The sequence below is a fragment of the Sinohyriopsis cumingii genome, chromosome 13, assembly GCF_028554795.1.
Source record: "Sinohyriopsis cumingii isolate HCF-2022 chromosome 13, ASM2855479v2, whole genome shotgun sequence".
Classification (NCBI taxonomy): Eukaryota; Metazoa; Mollusca; class Bivalvia; order Unionida; family Unionidae; genus Sinohyriopsis; species Sinohyriopsis cumingii.
Window position 1 is genome coordinate 49,122,964 of NC_142973.1, and position 24,582 is coordinate 49,147,545.

At 35.3% G+C, this 24,582-nt stretch overlaps 1 protein-coding gene across 1 annotated transcript in view; it reads left to right on the forward strand.

Moving 5' to 3' along the window:
• The first annotated feature begins 410 nt into the window (after positions 1–410).
• Positions 411–24,582, forward strand: part of LOC149785516 (uncharacterized) — an 86,564-nt gene continuing 62,392 nt past the window's right edge. Inside the window, exons 1-4 of the mRNA XM_089979318.1 lie at positions 411–721; positions 14,735–14,781; positions 19,803–19,898; positions 24,300–24,416. Coding sequence (XP_089835444.1) covers positions 712–721; positions 14,735–14,781; positions 19,803–19,898; positions 24,300–24,416 — 270 coding nt within the window. The 5' untranslated portion in view covers positions 411–711. The remainder of the gene's footprint in view (positions 722–14,734; positions 14,782–19,802; positions 19,899–24,299; positions 24,417–24,582) is intronic.

Sequence of the window (24,582 nt, forward strand, 5' to 3'; positions counted from 1 at the left end):
TTAGTCCTTATGTTAACGAAATCGATTGATAGGTATATAAATTACAGATTTAATGTTTTTGAATACGAAAAATGCACTCACTCAGATGGGCCTGTCATGAACAACTTAAGTTCGTTTGCAGCGTTGGAAAATAAAATAAATAAAATATATAATAATCACTAAAATATTACCTAGGTCTCAATAAAATTGTTCAAGACTGATGGTGGGGAAAAGATGAAAACAAGAACATCTTCCTAAATCTTTAGATTGCTACTCATGCGCGGAAAACTTTTTTACAGTTTATTATGCCCATGGTTTAAAATAGCGTATGTGACAACTAAACTCGTATAAGAAACTTTCTAACGCGTACAGCCTGTGTGTGCTCTGATATGACAGGTATGGTAAATAGTTTCAATACAGGTAGACATAACCTTGAAGTGATCCATGTAGCTGAATACGAGTAGCTAGCTGATTGTCTGGAAATATCGCCATATAGAGTAAACAAATGCCTGATCAACCTGTCCAGCATTGTTGACTTAGATCGCCTCATACGTGATATTTGGTTGCCCAGTTGACAACTTGTCAAACAACACTGACAAACATCAGGAATTTCAGCATAAACGTTAAATTTTGTACACACTGTTGCTGGCAGTTTTAAATCTGGATTACCTGTAATTTACTGGATGATATAATACACACAGGTGGACACACGGGTGGACAGATTATACCATTATGTACCCTGGTAAGTATCAGAATAAAATATTTCATTTCACTGTACAGATAAGTTACTTTTCATATGAATTCTTCTGTATATATCTTTTTCTTTCAGTGAAACACGTGCGCAAACGTTATGCTTAGGCGTACCTTATAATGCTAATTTAATTGAACAAGTAAATTGATCTCAGAGATTTTGTGTCCTGTGGGTGAGGCATGTGTTTAATTGGGATGAAATCCTATATCATCCACTCTTTAAAAATGTATTAGCATTGATGTTAACTTAATAAGTCGACTCGACAAATAAATTCTACTTCGATTTTAAAACAAATTCATATACGTTATTCTATATTATTTTTGTTGCCATTTTTATTCAGTAATATATATGTAGTGTATTGCATGAAAAGATGGGTACACAATACACGCAGTAATGTGATTGTGTACCCCTAAAGCCATCAATATTTGTAAAAAAAATTACGACGGTATTTCGGATAAGAAGTTCGTTACGTACAGAACATGAAGTAAAAATTTGACAAATATATCAAAACATCAGTAACGTATGTGTAAACATGAACAGTTTAGACATAAGAGTTAGTTGTTATACAGATTTATTTAGAGAGGTGAATAAATATTAATCACCAGTGACAAGTCAGTGGCATAATTCAATAATAGGGCTCTGTTTGCTATTTTGGTAGACCACTGCCTTTCACGTGCATCAATACAAACCGAGAACCGTAGTTTAAATAATAAGAGTAATAAATCGTGTTTCAAGTCTGTTAATATTTTTCGTAAGGGCTACTTAAAATTATTATATAAATATGGAATAGACCCAGACTGTAATGCTTAAGTGCACATCCGCCAAAAACCGTCAAAAATTGTGGCTTTTCTCGGGACGTACTAATTTCTTACCCATCCGTATAACAGACATACCCACCCTTTACCCCCAGCCCCTCCCTAGACGGTGAATAAAATGTTTAGATCGCTGCACACGTGTTCAAAACACATCTAATCACATTTCCAGGGAAAGCCACGGTAGCTCAGCTGATAGAGCAACAGATTGACAACCCAAGAGCGAGATTTAATTTTGGTTGTGGTGGTTGCTATTGTTGCAACAATTATGTAAACTTAATTGAGTCTTTGGTGTTTTGGTTATGAATAATAGTGTGTTGTAGTGGCTCAGTTATAAACACACGGATCAGGCTGGACAAGAGGTAGACGTGAATTAGATTGGTAAAATTTAAAAACTGCATTGCTCACCTGACATTTAAAGCAATATAAATAACATGAATTCATGAGTGCATCACTATGGGTTTAGAAACAAGATTAAAAGATTTAAAATTTCTTAGATGCGTCACGCTGTTCTCAATAAAGTCTCATATAATCAAACACACTCTACCTAGTGTGTCCACAATAGCAACATATGTTTAGGTATTGTGTGCCACTCGAACAGACACTATAAAGTTGGAAATAAAATATATTGGAATGTATTTTTAAATGAATATTTTCATAATAATTCGCTGATAACAGTAAATTTGATGAAAGGTTTTAAGTAGCTCAGTTCTGGGCCATGTTTTTCACGCGACATCCCTTGAAACTATCTGTTTAACTCGTACGCAAAGCTGAGCACTTAATTGAACGGTTCGATACGTGATCGCTTTTGTTGTTTAACTTTGACTCTGCAATTATTGGAATATTTTTCGTATTGTATCGTGTAAGTAGATTTGTTTTCACAAATTGATGATTTTTAAAATTAAATATAATTGAAAATCATATTTGGCACATAAATTACAAAAATGTTCGTGAAATCCAGACGGCATGTTTTTGTTTTTTTTTCTTTCTTTTTTTTATGCAGGACACCATTACATAAAAGGTCAGACTGCTAGTGATAGTTAAGTCTGACCGTTTATGTAATGGTATGTAATTAGGGCTAACAATAATTAATTTTTTTAAAACTTAATCGTTGTTTCTTTGAGGATTAAATCAGCCGTAATATGATCTTTATTTAGAATATTACATACCTCGATTACTATAAAATGTCACGTGACATCTCGCATGACTGCCAGACAGCATTTTGCTCCCTGCCCATCAGTTGGGCGAACCTTGGCCCAGTAAATAATAACCTGTCGAAAACATCAACATAACTTGGCTAAATGACGTTGACCTGGCGTCCTTTTGCTCATTAATATAAATGTCTCGTGACATCTCGCATGTCTGTCGAACAACGTTTTGCTTACTGGCCCTCCGTTCGGACAACTTCGGACAAAGAATGCTTGTCGTCAACATCGACCCATCTCGGCTAAATGACGTTGGCCCAGTGTCATTTAGCTCGTTAGACCTTTCTTGGGCCAGCGTGTCTGACCAACGTTGGATCGACGGATCGTTATAATACTGTGATGTTGGGTCGACGCTGGAGACGACGTTAATACGTCGTTGGCCAGACTTGGGTGTGCAATTGGGAAGACGCTAAAACGTAGGTTTAGAGGCGTGTGGAGTATCATGAGTGTAACTTAGAAAGATAGCAGTCTAACCCATTTATAAAACAGGGCTAGTACATATATCCCAACGTTGGCATAACAACGACAGAACAAAGTTGCCTCAACTAATGGGTTCTTTGCTTTGTTTTTTCCTACCTCGGGAATTGAAGGATGGTTCGACTTTGGCCCAACGTCATATACCCAATGTCGACGATTGTCTGCCAATGATGGCCCAGCAAAGGTGTAATATCTGGGTTCTTCCGCCCCAGGGTCGGATCCAGAATATTCGGGGGTGGGGACGTAAACAAGTAGGCAATGGATCTGTGGGACTGAACCCGCGTTGGGGACCAAGGGAACGAAGCACCCTGAAGCTTCCGCCTTGTCAGCACGTTTGGTGACCTAAGTTTAACCACTGAACCTTGAAGAAAACTTACTCCAGGAACGTTCCATTTGTTTCGCGCTCAATTTAAAAGGGGGGTGCGTACAGTAGCCGCTCCCACCCGCTCTACCAGCCCCTGCGTGCCGTACAATAAAAGAAATATCATCGTGTGATATTACGAATGAAAACTAATTCAATTACTGGGCTAACACATTCTGTTGAAAACGGCTTCCGTGTGTCTCATGTGAAAAAGTGCCCGTACCTAAATTTACTTGTATTGCCTTTACTTACTCGTCAGTATATCTGATGCACGTGAAGGATTAAAAAAATCTTTTACGGCACACTTCATATTGAGATAATCATGTTCTCCCGTTTCTTTATATTTGACTGTTCATTATCCACCTTTCTCATACACATACATCTTCACAAAGGGCAGAAAGTTACGCAAGAACACCCCCATCTGCCCTCATTCGGTCTGTGTATGTGTTGTTTTTTTTTCATTCTTTCACACACGGAAGCACTCACCTCTATCCTTCCCACCCACCTGCACGTACGCACGCAACATAAGTAACACATATCTGTTCTTCCCCAGTTTAAGAACGTAAGGGTTTCTACATTGTGTGCAATGGAAGCGAGCTCCACTGTCGTATTTAGGAACATGCACCCAGATGGCAAGGGCTCATAAAAACCTCGGCCATAAACAAATTAATTAGTTCTTTTAGGTTATCGCATGATTTGATTTATGGCTGCTGCACTTATTTATATTGAGCCAGCCCATGAAGTGAAAGGTATGAAAAAGTCAATATGTGCCAACACTATCTAGTGATAAAAGCCAAGAAGGCTTTATACAAACCAGAAAGGAACGTAATCGGTTTTTATTCTGGAGTACTTCATCCATCGCTAAGTAGTGTGTAGCATACTGCACCAGTAGGTAGGTTAGAGAGAGAGAGGGCAATCCTCTAGCGTCGTATTTGCGGTTAACGTCTTCTTTATCATATGTGGGCAATGTTAGTTGACTATGATTATGACCTATTCTCGAACAGCCACGATATATATATATATATATATATATATATATATATATATATATATATATATATATATATATATATATATATATATTTGTTGTGGTTACAGTGCCAGGGTCGAAGCCAATGGCAATTTATCTCACCAGAAAACATTGTAGCAGAGCAGTTCCTGAGCTTAAAGTTTAAGATTTCGTATTTCACTTACATCAAATGACGTCGTCTGGTGGCAATAGTGCCAGCCGGAACTGATGTAAGGACCGTAGTAAGGTTTATGTTTTCTTGCATGCAAGCTTCCCACATATCTCAGAGCACACTTATCGTCATAGTCAACGCATTTTTAGGACCTTTATAAAAATCCATGAGTGGACTGCCAGTGAGAAATATCATTTTGCGGATAGTTATCACACAAATGAATAGTACTTAAGAGTCATCTTTCGGGTGACCAAATAAATTCCCTCTTTCTATTCGATTATTTCTATGTGGTCATTTTTGTATACAGTTTTGAACAGGAAACCCGACAAACCCATTTTTCTCTAATTTTCATGATGCTGCCAAGTACCTGAGTTGGTAAAAAAAAAAATAAGAACTGCTTGAGTGTGTTATTTAGATGTGAAACATGGCACTAATATTTTTGTCGTCTCGGCATCATTTTGAAAGACCGAAGTAAAAAAAATAAATATATATATATAATTGTAACCGAAACCAGTCATGAGCTTCTACACTGTTGATGGGTCTAAAGCGCTCTCCGTTACGGATCACTGCTATCTCACCTCTGTCGGCGTGGGTTCGAGTCTCGGATTCAGTCAATGTGGGTATGTGAGAAAGTCTGCCAGTAGCTTCTCGTGGGTCGGTGGTTCTTTCAGGGGTTTTCCCGGGTTCTTCCTCTACAATTAATACTGGCCGCCATGTATAGTCTATCGTGTGCTGAAAAATGGCGTTAAGCCCCACAACAACAACACTGTTGATGCTCGTCTCTTGAGTACTCGTATTTGTAGTGAGGCCATTCTTGCTTATCGAAGAATACTGAAGTTTTATATATAAATAAACCTTACTCATTACAAAACAGTGTCCTGACGACAAGTAAATCTTTGTGGTATCGTGGTATCTTGCCAAATCGCTTTTACGTACTACAGTATGTTATGGTTGTTATTTTTACCGATTAAATCTAACATATTTAATTTTATATACTCTAAACATACGTGCGTGTGGTGACAGATGCAAGACGGTATATGTATCTAAACTTTCTTTTTCTTTGTTTCTTTTTGTTTGTTTGTTTTGTTACTCATATAGGTTAGACAAGTTTGCATTGTAAAGGTGACTGGATATATAAAAAGATGGAAGACGTTTTGTCTCAGAAACAAACAAAAAATTAGAAGAAAAATGCGGATTTATTAATACAATATTTCGTACTTTTTTCAAGAAAATCCATCGAGTTGGAGTAAAAGCAGTGGACGCGTTCTTCTCTTATTCCTTTATATAAGAGATATAGTTTACTCTAATAAGACACAAGGCATCCCGATGGTGGCACAGGGGCTCGTATCGTTGCTTTAAATTTACCTGTCATACATGTACTATACAATAACTACTAGTTAATATATAAGTGTTTCTCAAACTTTTTTGTCTTGCGGCGCATCAAAAAGATCTAAAAAATTTCACGGCACACCTAAAAAGATTTAACAATTTTTGTGGTGAAGAAAAATACGAGAACATTGTATAGCTGCCACCCCTGGCGGCCAAATGTAGCGGTCTGATTTTTTATTTATTATTTTAGCGTGGAAAATTCGAGAACATTGTATAATGGGCTGCATGTATTTATTATAAGACTATTCTTATAATTAGAGCGATCGAGTTCTCCCGAGATCTCGCACAAGTCTCGCGTTACGAAAGGAACCAATGAATGACGGACTGACAGAGATTGCGTTTTTATATATGTTACTTTTTTAACTTTTGCGACATTGATTTACCATTTAATATTTCGATATGTTTAAGGTTTCAAAACGCAGCAATTTTAAATATTGTTAAAAACTCCCACGGCACACCTGCAAATCTCTCGCGGCACACTAGTGTGCCGCGGCACACAGTTTGAGAATCACTGTATTATATAGTACACGTATAACAGATAAATTGTAAGCAACGATACCAGCCCTTGTGGATGGTGGAAGTTTCTTGTTTTACTTATAATGATGGGTTACTTTTAATACAAATTCTGAATGAAAAACGAGGGACGAAGTAAAAATGGCATATTGTGACGTAATGTGTATACTGCTGTCACTTTCAAAAACCGCCGAACACCCATTAAAATGTTCCATACCTTAGAGAGAGAGAGCGTAAAATAACGTTGGTTTTACACTGAATTATTTCACTGTAAACTTTCAATGACGTTTAAACACAGCTAAGCTGTCGAAAAACAGTGGTAAAAATTGCTACGGTAATTATAGTACACAGCGTCCAAATTGTGTACTGCATATTGCGTGCGCAAGGATACCATTGTGAACAGGTCAAAAAGTAAAGTTTACTTTTATCTGAAAGAATATTCGAGACAGACAACAAACAAAAAAAATAAACATGAAATTATCATCGATTCAGCTTTGATCAAGAAATGATTTACCAATCAAAAATAATTATGTCAACATGATTTAAAAAAAAACAACAAAAAAAACCAAAAAAACATTTACAACAACGGCTAATTGGACAAGAAATGGACTAAATGAGAGTTGCTTGTAGATATGTCGATCAGTGAGAAAGTGTTTGCTGCTGGAACACTCATAAAGAACCACTGCACGCTTTAGTGCATAAATGTATTACAATTAATATTTATCTTCACTATTGCGAAAGAATGTTCAAGCGATAATTGTAATTGGGAAGTTTTTTGGAACTTTGTATACACTATGCTCGCAGTAGAATGTCAAAATAGTCCACGAGTCAGGATCAAGGTTTCGTGTGATGCGGTATTTTATTGCTGTCGTAAACGAGTTTTACAGGCTGTGCGTCATTGGATCCGGTAAAAAGAAACTTACGACACTGAAACAACCAGGAAAGTCCACGGACTGTCGAACGCAAGTCTGTTATTCCCATTCGAGTACTCCTTGACGCACCTTTAAAAAGGTGACTCTTAAAATATTATTGAAAATATTGCATCTTGAAATAATAATGTCCTATCACGAAATTAATGTTAGCCAAAACCAGCTTGCAAAATTAAAGAGCGAAATACGTGCGGTCAAACAAAAGAACACCTCAGTGACAATAAAATTGTTAAAGTCAGAGGTTGCGCAAATACAGAAAATCATTTGGATATTTACATCTGGTGCTTTCGCAGTTGTAAAAGCGTCTGCTTTAGGGTCTGTCGGAGCTGCGTCCTGATGGCTCTGAAAATAGGCAGTGAGAGGCGGAGCCTTTCGCGGCCGCATACAAAGGAAAATGTCTTCGATTATTGAGGCGTGTAAGCCACAGAACACCGAGCTAAAGTGGTCTTCAGTTGTGGCCTAGCCGTTGACCAGTCCATTGACTAATTGTGATTTACTTCCTATGGCTAAGTCAGTCAAACATTTTCGAGCTGTCTTTGGTGGGATGGGGGTGAACTTGCATCGATGATCCCGCCCACGCGGGAAATTGGCATCATCAGCCTGATTTAATAGCAGGACCTGGAACGCATTGGGTAGCATACGTGGTAACACCTCAATATTTTGTATACTTTGACTGGTACGGATTTCAACCGCCACGTAAGTTGTTTATTATTAAACCGAGGGGGTAGAGTTGTTAAAGTGTTGTTTGCACCCGAGCGTTTACCAACCCCGCAAAGTCTTGTTGATTTTACATTGTCTCTTAGAAAGTACTCTTAATAGTATACAAATAACTATTGACATTTAATAATGATCGACCGCCCGACGACGTGACCCATGATGTGGATCTGACCAGGTTTGCCACCAAAGCTGATTTGACAGAGTTTAAGAGTCCGGTTGTTATTTACGTCGACCCGGGCCGGCTTGTGACTTCTAAGATCGAACTGGAAACCTTTAAAACGTCAATCGTGGACGTTCAATATATTGTTTTGATGCTGTGATGCGCTGTTGCGTTGAACCTTGCCGAAATCATTGAAATTGGGGAAATAATTGACAAAAGTATATCGTTTGCGTTTTTTTTTTATCAAGAATTACATTGATGATGTAGAAACTATGATGAAACAATGAGTGCAAAATATCATAGAGTTGCACCACCACGACGCGTAGTAACTCCGTTGAGTATATGCGGAAAAAAAATATTAACCAGTGTAAAAAAACCGAAATAATTAACGAAATAATCTTAGCACTTGGTAGACTTATTTACGAGAATGTTATGAGTGGATTGATAGATCTAATCCTCACATATTAAAGGAACATGAGTCTGGATAATATTTATTTATCATTCCCGGATATACTGGCATGCAGCGTGTAATGTCAATATTGGTCAATAATCACAATCGTGTTAGCCGAATTGTAAGACTACCTGGTTAAACGACACATATTTTCATTAGCATCAGAGATGAAATTCAATTTGAAGGAATTTGTCTATCCAGTCGTGTATATAACGTCTTTGTTTTTTATAATTATAAATACTTCATTTTATTTAAAATTAAGATTTATCCTTACATATAAGTAATGGATTCTAGCCGCGGTGATGAGGTTGCGGAATTTGCTGACGGAATATTGAATCGGGTGACGGGATGCTAGCATTGATGGTGATTTTGTCCCACTTGTCGATGTGTATCTGCGTTAAAGTGGTATAGTCTTGGCAAGTACAAAAAAGAACTGACAGATGGAACCACCGTGATATACCAATATCAACTAAAGACAAGTATGGTCTCATAGCGTTAGCACGCGAAAAAGAGCAGTCACAAATTGCACATGCAGGTACAGAGAAGGATTGTGTCTACAATGATCAAGAGGAGTTTACCGACACATACACCGCAGTTGCATTACCTGATGATTGGGTTGTACCAGCACTGACTCAATCAAGATGAGAGAAATATCGACCGTTTGTTAAAAAGGACGCACTTTTCCGTGTAACCATGTTTGGACGAAGACGAAAACGGTCGTTTCAGAAGCTTTTCAATGGCGCAATTAGTATAGTTTTATATAAAGGTAACGTCAGGCCGCAAGAACACACAGTCGCCGTGAATGTTACAGACGTGAGAAAATAATCGAAGCGTAACACCAGCTACGAGATGAAATCACCAGGAGAACCGCGCTACTCATGAAAGTTGTGGTCACTGCGGCAGCCACCGTTGGTCTTGGTGTAGCGGGAATCACCACTATGTTGTCTATTATAGGCACATCAATTGGAATTGTTGTAAGAGCCATATCATTAGTAACCAGTGTAACTGGTGGTGCTGGTAAAATAATCTCGTCACGACTGAATTCGCGAATACGTGTCTGTTCAGAACTTCTCGCGGTGGTACAAATCAACCTCAATACAATTACCAAGCTGTACTTCATTGCTATTGTGGAAAACATGATTAGCATAACAAGGATCGACACCATATTGGAGGAAATTTAAACCACCGGCAACTCCGAGTACAGATACGGAACCAAGGCTACTGGATTTACCGACAGTAAAAGTCGAGTAAATGTTTGCATGTTCACCAGTGCACTAATGGTGGGTTCCATAATCATCACTCTTGTGATTTCGCAATCGAATGATCGAGTAGTAAGATAATAGCAGATTTGTTGGTTACTGGCCTAGGTTGAAGTCTTCAACCCACTATGACTTCCCTCTTACAGGGGCGCCTGTAGGTAACATTCACGCGTGGGCAAGTGCGTGTGATAGAAGGCTTTGACCTATATCAGCAAAAAATATGTCCAATCTTAATTACTATACACCTCGTTGTCGATACATGACTTCTCAAAGAGATCAACCGTATTTACTAATTTGTTTTTACTTGATTGTTTTTTGAGTACGCAGGTTACATATTCAGTGTCTTGCTACCCTTCACCTGGAATACAGTGTGTGTGTGTGCGTGCATGTGTGTGTGTGTGTGTGTGTGTGTGTGTGTGTGTGTGTGTGTGTGTGTGTGTTGATGGGTATTGATTCACTGTGCTTAGTTGTTTGATTCCGGTTCTGATTCGTGCCGGGGAATAGGGTTTCTTCCAGGTTATTCGGTTTCCTCTTGTCTTACTGGTTCCTCTGGGGTCTCTGGTTTCCAACGGAATTTTTGGTTCTCCGGGTTCTCTGGTTTTCTTTGGGTTTTCTACGTAAGATAATAAAGCTTTATTGCTAGCACACCCGCCCACCCACCTCCTGCTTCCCATCTACTCTCTGTCTTGACGTAGGCGTATGTTGTTCGTGCGCTCATACAATTACAAGCGGATGATTTATAATAATGATTTTTTAAATAGTATTTTTAAGAATCTGTAATTATCAAACGTTGATCACCTTTCCCATTTTCGCATTCTTGGATTCTATTTTGATTAAATCATGTCATCCCTCGAGAAGAAAACTTTTATCCCTGACATAAATATGTGGCTGACAGCACGACCGCTCAGTAGTATTTTTAAAGAATGAATATCATTCATTTTTTTTGTTTTCGATTTTTCTTCAGAAAGCGTTTATAATCGCATAAAATTTCCCATTCCACTGGCATTTTAATCTGTACAGCATCCTGTTTACGTGACTGATAAGACAAGGTCATAATGGAGTCGTACACAACGACATCAACAAATTAAAGCAATGACTTAATCTTCTGGCAGCTTGGTAACCAGATTTAACATAAAAATAAAGCTGCTAAAGTACTCTTAATCTATTTTAAAGCGATTTTCATGGAACAAAATCTAACAACTTGTACCACGTCATCTGAACGGGTACAAGTTGATGTGATGCGATCTTCAAGTGCAAGAAACGAAAGGACCCTGAGGACACCCCAGCTACTTTCAATTGGCGACTGCTTACCCGTGCATGTATTGGAACCAGTGATTGAACTTGAGACTAGATTTGCAGATCACTATTACTCGTGTATACGTTGCTTTGTGACGTGGCGGTTGTTAGCAATTATTCAAGTGTGTTCGATCAATAAATCTGATACACAACTAATTATAGATTGGTACATTAACAATACCGTTTTGCAAAGCACAATTTGATCGCGGTCAGGATTATGGGGACTCAATTGACATTCTTTGAAAACTGCAAATATTGACTTATATAGATGTGATTTTACGAACAACTTAAGAGTGCATGTCAGCATTTTAAAATATCTTATTGATACTGCATTCGAAAATTTGAACTTTCAGTTTGCTTACACTTCTGAAATTACATAGGTAAATTATATAGTAACGTTTTATCAACAAAGAATGTTCGGTAACCATTTTGAAAATAAGACTGGCGTTTCGTGCGAACTGCAAACATAGGTATACTTGTGTCGATCAATAGAATTTTGCACTTTATATCTATCTATCTATAATATATATATATATATATATATATATATATATATATATATATATATATATATATATATATATATATATATATATATATATATATATATATATAGTTGTAATCAAACGTTCTTTAGAGAAAAATGACAATAATGAAAGTATATTACTTGCAGTAAAACTGCATGCAATTACAAATACTAAAGGCAAATGTAATTACGTAATTACGTGTTTCGATGCAATTGACATATTCACCAAACTCTACATATTTATTACCATTTGTCAGACAGCTGCACCAGTCTTGTTTCACGGCAACGTGTGAACAATTGCGCAATTACACCTGGCCCTGTATTCTCGAAACTTTCTGAGCGCAAAACTCAAGCTCAAAGTCGGAAAACGTTGTAGTTTAGTACCTTTCAGCAGAATAAAGTTCACATATAACCTTTTAGAATCTTCTTAAATTTGATTTTTCTACTGGCAATCAACATTTAAATCAGGTTGGTGAACTCCAATTATCAAATCGGATTTGAAAGTTATGAGTTTGCTCAAAAAGTTTTGAAAATACGGGGTCTGTTGTATTTAGCTTGTCTATGAGGATTGGTGCCGCCCTGATTGTTAGACACCTAGACAGTTCACACCATGTAACATGTATACATCCAATTTTAAACTTTTTTTTTTTCCGTTCCACGAGAAACTATCAATATCAGCTGAAACATTATCTAAAACATAAAATAATAAGCTACACTAACTATTAGGCGTGGTTATCTCGGGTATGACATTTGGTCAACTGTTAGACCTTGCTAAGTAAATGTCTATGTAAAACGTATTCCATTAATATATTGTGAATATATTCTACAGTAAAGGTATTTTAACCTCCCTTCCCCTCCCTATCTGTATGTCTGTCTGTCTCTCTAATACTCAGACCCACATTATAGAATCAGTAACCGTTATTGTGAACGTTAGCTATGCCAATACTCGTATTTATTGGTAAAGTTTTGCTTTTGCCAGTTGATATACGTCAACATGTATATGTTTTTAATAATATTGAATGTATTCAATTAATATATTGTGAATATATTTCACAGTACACGTAATTTAGCCTCCCCTGCACCTCTGTCTGTCTGTCTCTAACACACACACACACACACACACAAACGCACACACAATAGAATCAGTAATCATTACTGTAAACGTTAGTTATGCCATTGCTTGTATTTATTGGTAATGTTCTACTTTTGCCAGTTGACATATGCCAACATGTATATGTTTTTAATAATACTGAACCCTACAATTACCGTTTTCTGTTACCGCGATTCTTTGTTTTCCTAAAGTTTATGGAATTCGGATTCCTGAATATGTCATGCGTCATGGTATAAATCAAAGAGGGCAATAATCAAGCTCTGCACATTAAATAATTATGATTTAGCTAATAATGTGTTTTCAGTGGAAAACGAGTTACTCTTCTTAAACTGTCGGAAACTGAAGGAGGTTTGTCAGCTAATACTTTGACGACCAGAAATGAAGTAGTCTTCAAAGAATTTACCGTAGAGTCTTCAGTCGGCAACACACTTGAAGCCCAAGTCATAAACAGAGGTCATAATTCATTTTTCGTTTTCGACTTTTCGCACCGATTTGTTTTTGTCTAATGTCTTCTTTTTTTTTTATAGATTTCTCACGAAATGTTTAGATAGTACAATTGGCAGGTAATTTTTTGAGTACACTAGCACATTTTTTTTTTTTTTAAATGTTGGCATATATACATTTCGATATTTTCTGACGCGTGCAATTTTGTGACCTTAGAGGTACTCAGTGATCGGAAGTGCACAAGCTACTTGAGTACAGTTACACAAAAAAAAACAAAAAAAAAACACATACACAAATATATATATTATTTAAGAATTGATCATATGTGGAGAACGACTATGTATGTTTGTTATGTACGACATCTGTCGGCACACTCGAAGAAGACCGCCCGACTTAAACTCTTTCTTACCGCTCTGGCAAACGTTTGTCAAATCGTGTATGTTCCAGTGTTCTTTAAAACAAAATTCTCTAAAACATCATTATGTACATTTTGTAATGAATTTTCATAATACACTGTCTTATTTATTTTACGAAAATAGTACTGATAAAACTTTATGTAATTTCTTAGGTGTCATATTCAGTTAGATTTTGCAGAAGATACCATAACATATGGAGTGGTATCTACCCTTCACCCCACTTGTTTATCCCTCCCTCATACTTCTTGATTCAGTACTGAAAAGTATCAATCAGAACTTAATGGATGAAGAATGTGTTCATGCAATACACACCCCAGTCTAAACTTGTATTCTTTTCTTTTTTGCGGAGTTTATGATATAAGACTATACATGTATATCAAAGTAATGCTATAAATTTACGCTTTTGTGAAGTGAATGTAATACAAAAGTTAAGTTCTTGTAAGATTTTTAAAAAGCGTCACACGATTGAAAAACATGTAATCTTCAAAATGTTTCTACGTTATAATCGCAGCTTTAATAATAATAATAATTATTGTTATTATTATTATTATTATTATTATTATTATTATTGTGGTGGTGGTGGTAATGGTGTTTATTATTATTATTATTATTGTTGTTGTTGTTGCTGTTGTTGTTGTGGTGGTGGTGGTGGTCGTGGTCGTGACGTTTGTTATTATTATTATTATTATTATTATTATTATTAAGTGATTTATATATCAGTAAATACCGTGAGTACAATTATGCATTATTTCATCAGGTCCCAGCGTCATCATGGACGTAGACGTAGCAGAAACAGTCAGACAAGTAAGTCCAGAATGAATGAATGAATGAATAAATGATGAATGAATGAATGAATGAAACGGCACTCCAGGGAGATGTGTGAGAAAAACAAATTGTTTGCTTTACGCTTAATTTCTAGCAGTGTGTCTGCATTATTCTAGACAGCCAAACATCACGGACATAGATGTTCACAATCAGTTTTCATTCATTGCGACGTAACGGTCCATCGGTATCAGCAAATGGGAGTGGGGGTGGGGACGAAGGGTGCTGATTTATCTGACTATAGCTAAGGCCTCCTTGACACAGAATACTAATTTAATCAGTTCAATACACACATTCACAGTTCTCAATCTGGCCGATCACGTGTGGTGAGACTAAATCATACAATCTCTATTGATCTTGTTTTTAATTCGTGTAAAGTTACAATGGCCTTGTTAGGCGGTGTTAACAAATGAATGATGGTATTTTTTTTTTTTCAACCGACGCCTGTAGTTATCGTTATAAACATTCTCTGTGTCATAAATACCCATTAATACGGCGGTGTTAAAATATTTACCTTGGAATAAAAAGCTTCATCCTGTATACCTAACACTAGCTCAACTCGTCAAAGCTAGATTTGATTGCAAATATATTGTGTGCGGGTTTTAAAAAAAATACTTTCTCGCCTAACGTTTCCTTAGACCATAAATGTGAATGTCAATATATAGAAAATCGTTCTCACATTTACTAAAGAAAACATTGTACATGCTGTGATCTTCCGATTTTGCATACCTGTGCGCGAGAATGTGTGTGTGTGTGTGTGTGTGTGTGTGTGTGTGTGTGCACTCAGCATTGTTTACTAAATCGGGGCCTGTTATTTCACACACGTGTCTGCATACCGTCTCGTTCAATTTGGATACTTCAAAATTCTACAGTTATTCTCTCTCCACTTTAGGCAGGATACGGGCGATATGACCTTGAGGTGGAGGGTTGAGGTGGGGGTGAGAGATGGTAAATAACCGAGCTCGGGTACATGAGTCGTTCCTTGGGTATAACTATTGTTTATTGATTTGCAAGTATTGTCCGACGCTTATTAAAAAAACCCACAAAAAGTAACTGATTTAAAACTTCTTATTGGTGATAAGCCTAAATAAGCATGATGCAAATGTTTTTTCTCCATTTTATTGTCTTCAAAAGCATTTGAAATCATTAAATTCACCAACTTTTCTTTAATAAGTTTGCAGGCCCACCCCTCCCACATCTGTTCTTGAGACATTCTGATCATGAGATTATTTCTGATGGCAGTATCACATAAATAAAAAATAATAAAAAATATGAAAATAAAATAAAAATACAAAACAACCCCCAAACATTCATGACAGAAGAAAAAAAAAATGTCCGTTCTACTCTCATGGCCTAGGATCCAATGTTTCCATAGATTTAGTGTGAGCTAGCTCTGGTTAAAGTATTGAAGCGATCAATATACATGACACCTTTTCATAAAATGTCGACGATCTGTAATTGACGCTGATTGACTGGTATATAGATTTTTCAGACAACCTCGGTATTCAGACATACTAAAATATCTTTGCCCTGTAACCGTGTTACTGTTGATGAAGGAACGAAAATGTTTTGCCAAGACAATCTTTGAACTCGTGCGTTGAATATTCGTATCTTTTTACGGACTTGTAGATCAACGAGGCAGCAGGGTTGAGTGATATATATATATATATATATATATATATATATATATATATATATATATATATATATATATATATATATATATATATATAATGCAATCGTCAATGTTATAAAACTTGTACCTACTTATTTACCTACCGTCTATACTCGCTTATAAGACGAGTCCAACTGTAAACTTCACAGACCCAGATATGTCGTCGCATAATGCTTGTTAAGAGTAATCAATATAACATACAACATATACCCTGCTCTGCAGGCGCATTGTGCTACTTTTAGATCAGGATCTATGTTGTTTGGAGTTTGACTTTTGGTATAGGCAATTATATACGGTAATGTTCCAGAGGAGTAAAGTGCGTGAATTACAGTGACATACTGAACTTGTAAATCGTTTCTCTTACCTAGCAATAGCACGCTTTTTAGGCGCTGGTACTTATTGTTGAGCCATTTTCTACAAAAGAAGAAAAAAAATCCTGTATTTTTGGAATTCTGCCAGTAAATCTCTTTCTTTTTACTTGAATTTCACGAAATTTACCCGCCCAAAGTTACATGTTTTGTGATTTTATAAATATGGTTACATTAATTGACAGTTTCAACCTCTCTACAAAGTGTACGTTTAGAATGGCAAATAAGTAGATGAATATAATGAGAGAAAAAAAAACATCTTTTTACGATTTAAGTTGTATTAATTAAAGACTGCCATTCGATCAGTTTGTCATTTATTTTGTTTTTATCAGAATCCAACACATGTTCAGTTTGAAGATTTTAGACTAATACCGCAATCATTTAATAGAAATATATTTTACTGAATTTAATCTAAAACGTCAACATATTGAACCCTATTATTCAAAGAGTACTTTATTTCTAAATTAATTATTCTGAGTAGGAAGTTGGTAGCGAACTTTTTTTTTAAAATTGCTATTATCAATAATATAATTACAAATAAATATAAGTTATTCAAACAGCTAAACATTCCAATACATTATATTAAATAATAGCAAAGAAGTACTAAAATAATCCAATATTGCAACGTACCGATGTTAGATTAACATCTTCACACTAAAATTCCTTAAACTATATTTTTTAAAAATTGTACACAGACGATAATCTTACCTGTAACGACACAAGCCTCTTTGAGATTCCGACGAAAGGACTGATTGTCAAACAGATTTCCTGCTTTTATACAGTTTCTTAGAATGCAGCCAAATATGGTCATACGTATGGTTCTTGAGTTTCGCCAGTTTCTCAAAGCGAGGCTTCATAGTTTCTCACAGACTATCGTCTGGGTCTATGTACGTCATTAGACAGATAATTTTGCAACAGAATTTTAGGAATCCGCTAATTAGTAACTTACACAACTTACTGAGTGTAGTTTTTTGCTGACTTACGATACAAGGGAAATATATAGTACAAGAGTTTTGCCTTTTTGCACATAAGGTCGCAGTCTTCATTAAATAGTATGTAACATAACTGTAATACCGAAATAAATGAATTTAATCTTATTATATTTTAATAGAAAATTACTTTCAATATAATTTAATGAAAAATTACTTTTAACATAATTTAGAGAAAATTTCAACCTTATTACTATTGCTATAAAAAAATTGTCCTAATAATAGTTTGTCAGTGAACATTATACTCAAGATATAGCACTGAATGAACTGTCATGATTAATTGGAAAGAAAAAAAGATCAATAACATTTTGGTTTGAGTCACAAAATGTATCTGCAGATTTCCAGACCTATTTTATGAATAGAAACGAGCTAATTTCCTCAAACGATGCCGTTACTTTTTTATGACCAGTATCAGCTAGAGAGATAAAGATAACAAGATTGGGATCAGCAATAATCATAATAGATTTCACATTTAAAAAAATGAAATGACGTTAATTGCAGCTAATAATAAACATGTACAACATAAAAAGAATGTCGAATCAGCCATTTAATAAAATACTAACACTAATTCACCAGCAGATAACCGCTGACAGTAATTTTATGAGTGCTGGAATTGATTTCCTCACACTTCACACAGACCAATACACACGTATTAGATCTAGGTTATAAATTAATACGTTTAAGTGGATCCATCACTACCCCCCCCCAAAAAAAAACATGAATCAACATAAAAAAAATCACAAAACGCGACGATAACGTTTTTTTTTTGTTTTTTTTTTATGCAAGCGAATCAGTTTTAAACACTCGTATATTTCACGCCGATACAACAAGCTGGTACGGCATGAGGATTTATTTCTTTGCTAGCTAAGGTTCCGAAATGTTAACCTATCTACACCTTGGCGGATCGAGCAGATATTTATGTGCTTCCAGTCTATGCATTTCATTGGAAGCCACCGCATCCAATCAAAGTTAAGCTGTTCAAATTTGAACACTGATTCTACATGATCGAGACAAGAAGAGCACACAACTTGAATTGACTAATAAATGAACAATTTTCCACTGCCGGTCCGTGCTTGTACAAATATTTTTTCACTCAAATACACCTATAATGGCTCCTCTCTGGTAGGTAGTCATAATTTCAATGTTAAACATACAAAGTATCATTTTGAAGTCAATTGTTTCCACCATTTTCAGCCAATGTACAATGCACGGCTGTTACATGTTATTGGTTAGTTGACAGTATTATATACAAAGGGAGGCAACTCATGAAATCCAATAGATGTCACTAGGACAAAGCACTAAAATATTTGCTCGATCAGCCAAGGGGTAAATAGGGTTAACATATTGGAAGCTTGACTGGATTTATTGAAAATATTGTAACAAATCTCTAATAAAAATCACAGACTGAAGATGAATATTACCTATCAATCAACATGTACGAACCAGTATGTGAAATGATCAAACCTACAAGACATAAAATGTTCCAAAATGATAGACATGTTAATATGTTGATAATTGCATATAGTGATAACAGTTGTTACATCAGAATGAAAGATTTGACAGGACTAATATCAGGCTGACCAGGCCAGGTGTCACATAAACAACATATTTTATATTCAGTTTATACAAAGATATGTTTTAGTCTTTATAAGATCATTTTATATAATTTATCAAATATCTTTTCTTTTTTTTAAAACCAAGAAATGTAGCTTTAGGGGTTAAATTTAAAAGGAGCTTATCCCGTGTCCAAATCAATAAGGAAGTTTATCCTATCAGTATATTGCCAGTTATACCATTGAAATCAGAATATTTAAGCTCTTCAATAGTAATTCTGTGACTATGAGACAGATGAAAAACAAGCGTTGTAGCTTGAATACTTCATCCAATACAAAGATACAGCAAGTTAGAGTGTTCCTCATTTAATTCATTTTTTTCTCTTCTTTTTTTCTTGTTTTCTTTAATTCTTATTAGTTGCGGGACTTCATAAAGGCTGGTGAACTTCAAAATATCCAGAGATTAATTGGTCCTATTACAGATTTTAAACTTATCAATGCCATAGATGAACAGGTGAGTATTTTATGTCTGTCCATCTGTATGTCAGTAGCTAAATCCTATCCATCTATCTGTTTAATTTGTCTGTCTGCATGTTTCTTTTCTTCAACATTTACATGCAATACTACACACATTATTAACTTTTTTGCTCAGATTCAAATATTTGTATTTCACATCCAAATGTTATATGAATATGTTGAGCAATTTCATGACAATGTTATTATGATTTTATGGTCTTAAAAAATAATAGAAGAGCAAAAACCATCAAGTTTTGTAAAGTTTAACAAATGATTTATTTCACTAGAATACAAAGTGAAAATTTAAAAAAGAATTAAATCCCAAATAGTCCCAAAAAGTTCTTTCATGAGTCCTAATGAATAAAGTTCAAATTAAGATCCAGCACTGAAGTTGTTGATGTGTCTGTAGTCTTGAATGTACTAATGTACCAGTAGCCTGAGGTGTGATGATGTACAAACAGTCTTCCAATTAATGTCAATAATATAGTCCAAAATGACCTTGTTAGAATTCATTATAATTCTAAATTATTGTTTCTGTCCAAAAATATTATTGAAGAGCACTTTGTATTTCCGGTGAATAAATAATTTGAATAAATAAATTCACCCAAATCAAATGCTGAACAAAACAATACAGATGATTTCTGCTTCAGATGTTATGAGTAATTTCTCAAATAAACAAGTTTGTATAAAAAAAATTAAGACACAAAGGAAGAGTCATGATATAGGGCAAAAGTTCATTTCTAGAAGAATCTGTTATTAAATTTATAATAAAGATGTGGTATACATCAGGTAGGCTAGGTATTTTCATGGGTGAATTCCAATAACCATGACCCAGACAACATACCCTAATAAATATGTCTACCCCTACTGATGATGATCTGAATATTTAACCCACCTCCCTAGTGAAATATTTACTATGTATTTTTTGTTACAAAATAAAAACAACATCAGTGCCTCTAGTCAGGAACACAGTGAACTTGATTTTGGACAAGGTCAGGTCAAAAATACAATTATACATAACTTATAAATAATAAAAAACCAAGCTAACAAACAATGCAAATTATATACCTAACAATGTCAAGTTGAGAAGGCATAATCTTAAGCAAAAACGTTGCTGCATTTGTTTCCAGAATAGCATACATGGAGGAAAATTGTAGACTCAAATGTCTAAAATAAATTCTAGAGGGGAATGGTTTCTTGGACATGAGGAATTCAAATCATAATAGAGAAGACTTTTGACAGGGGCGGCTGATGATGATCCTGTCCTCTGATGATTTACTAATTGCTTCAATATTCACCTTTCTGGCATGATGTACTTTGAGTCAGTCATTGCTGAGTCCGACTAATATATAGTTTCCTTGTAACTTAAATGACTGCACCCTGAACACAAATAGCATTTTCCTGACTTATTTTTGATCACTGTAAACATGTGAAATGTGAAAAACATTCACTCTAACAATTAAGTCCAAGTGAAAGAAAAGGTCACAAATATGAAATATTGTGTTTCTGTTTATGTCAACCATGGTGTAACCTGCTAGTCTCTTAACAAGATGCCTTGATTACAAATTGTCAGTGACAGACACTGCATCATAAAAGAGTACCAATTTCATGATACATTCATTTTCAACTTTAACGGTGGTTAGAAAAATAAAGAGATTGTTTGAATTTACCATTAGCTTTCTTGTTTGATGATGATCAAAAAATAAAAGTCACATACATTTAATAGAGACTATTATTATGACTGTTATTATTCAGCCATATAGTGTATATTTATTCAGCCCTATAGTGTATATATTTATTCAGCCATTTAGTGTATATTTATTGAAGCCATATAGTGTACATTTATTCAGCCACAGAGTGTATATTTATTCAGCCGTATAGTGTATATTTATTCAGCCACAGATTGTATATTTATTCAGCCATACAGTTTATATTTATTGCAGCCATATTGTGTACATATTTATTCAGCCATATTGTGTATATATAAGTCCAATTGTTGTGATTGCTGTTTGAATTTCTTGAATAGATAAGAAATGGGTAAAGATATTTGTGACCCCATTTTGTTTATTTTTATACATGACCCCACAATTTGACCTGGAAGGAGCCACAGGGGGGCCCACTTTTTCCATTTCTGGAATGAACACTGCTTTAGTAACTTTGTTATTGACAGGAATGATACATTTTTACAGTTTATGAAATAGCATCATTTAAAGGAAAACTATATGAAGCATGACAGGACTTAGCAAATTCTTTTTTTAAATATAATTTGACCTTTGAAAAATCACTTGTCCTTCAAATCTGTCACTTGTCACTAGATCCAAGTTGCTTTTGTGAATTCCAATTTTTCATTAACACATGGCATTCAGATGCATTCATTTTATGGAACAAAATTTATGAATTTATGGGAAGGTTTAATTTCCTTTTTCTGCATCTAGGATCTATGTGTCATACTAGAATGTAAAGTTATATCTTTAAACAATACATTTTTTGACTATCACAAAAACTGATTGTTCAACATTATAAACCTTATCTTGTATTAGCAACATATGAACTGAGTTCATATTACTCAGTAAATATTAATCAATATATATATTTCACTTTTGATTGCTGCAAAGAATTTAAAAAAGTTATACAAGTTAAACAATTAATTCTTCTGTTGATCCATAGTAGAAAAAGTTCTCAGATAAATTTCCTATCACCTTGATGCCTTCAAAGGTTCTACCATATGTACTGTATCTATGAACCTATTTGATTCCTGCTGCAGTCTACACAGTTTTTGAAGTTGTTATGGTTGTATTATCAGGTGAAGCTGTGTTATCACAGTCATGAGCTTGGGTCTACAGTTTGACAGGTACAGATGTATTATTAGTCATGAATTGGGATCTACTGTTTGTCAGGTAAAGCTGTATTATGACATTCATTAGTTGGGGTCTACTGTTTGCCAGGTACAGCTGTATAATATCAGTCATGATTTGGGGTCTACTATTTGTCAGGTAAAACTTTGTTATCACAACCATGAGTTGGGGTTTATTGTTTGTCAGGTAAAGCTGTATTACCAGTCATGAGTTGGGGTCTGGTTTGCCAGGTAAAGCTGTATTACCAGTCATGAGTTGGGGTCTGGTTTGCCAGGTAAAGCTGTATTACCAGTCATGAGTTGGGGTCTGGTTTGCCAGGTAAAGCTGTATTACCAGTCATGAGTTGGGGTCTGGTTTGCCAGGTAAAGCTGTATTACCAGTCATGAGTTGGGGTCTGGTTTGCCAGGTAAAGCTGTATTACCAGTCATGAATTGGGGTCTGGTTTGCCAGGTAAAGCCATGTTATCACAGCTATGAGTTGGGGTCTACATTTTGTCAGAATTAGTGATGTATTTTTACATTGTAATATAGAGTATGAAACCTTGAAGTGAGCAATGTCTTTGTCTCTGTGGACCCATGTGACCACTTTGATCTTTATAGATAGATTCCAAATGACATCATTGGCAGCCATATTGGTGGTATGCTGACTGATTTACTATCAGTTATCTATAGTGTTTGCAAGTTGAAATAAATTATTTTGAATCTCAAGAAACTGTGACAAAACATACATAAATTGAAAGAATGCAAACCCGGCTTTCTGTCGGTATTATAAAGTCATTTTGCCTCAGTATGCCTTACTGAAAATAGCAAATTTTTATGGCTGAATGTAGTAGAACTACCATATTGCCCATCACCCAGGTAAAATGGACTGAAGAGCATCTGTTAGCAATGTTGTCAGGAAACATCTATTTGCTAAAAAAAAAGGATGAAAGTGTCAGCACCGCTACATATGTTTGCCAGTATTTTCTTTAATGCTGGTGGCAGTAGATAGAAATATTGATCTGCTGTTTACTTCTGCTGAAAGTTCTGTCCATTACTCAATTAATTTGATTGTGAAAACAACTTCATTTTAGATATTATATTACATGCTACTGTAAACAATCAGAAATCTGCAGCTGTCATTTTTTCACATCAACAAAAAAAATTATTAAATGCACAAATGCACCCCCCCAAAAACTTTCACTTTTCCAACCAAGAATTACACTTGAGGTGGAGATCAGCAACGGAGTTTGCTTAGCCCTGTATAACATGTAATTTGTTATATACTTACAGTCATTACGTTTTTATGATATCATCACTGAGCTGTTAAGTTCAGTTTTATCTCATTTATAATTACTTTACCGTAACATTCCCAAAAGTCTCTCAGATCTCATCCATGATCCTATCCTGTTATATTTTCAGTGTACACATCTGTGCTATCAATTTGAATTAGTCCAATAAAACAGCCCACAAACTTGTATTGATATGGCATGGTACCAGTACAAGTTTGGGGGGCTAATTTATCAGATTAAATTTCAAAATTTCCATTTTTAATCTTTTTTTCAGTTTGTAACGCAGTCTTCCCCTTCAACAGATGCCTTGAACTTTGCCATTTCATGTCAGCAAGAACCTGTTGCCATCTATCTTGTAGAGAAATCCTTCCAAATAGACAGAGTCTTCCAGGTACTAGATTCTATTATATAACATTTGGCAGACAAGTGGGGTTGTCAGCTGACATGCCATTATATAACATTTGGCAGACAGATGGGGTTGTCAGCTGACATGCCATTATATAACATTTGGCAGACAAATGGGGTTGTCAGCTGACATGCCATTATATAACATTTGG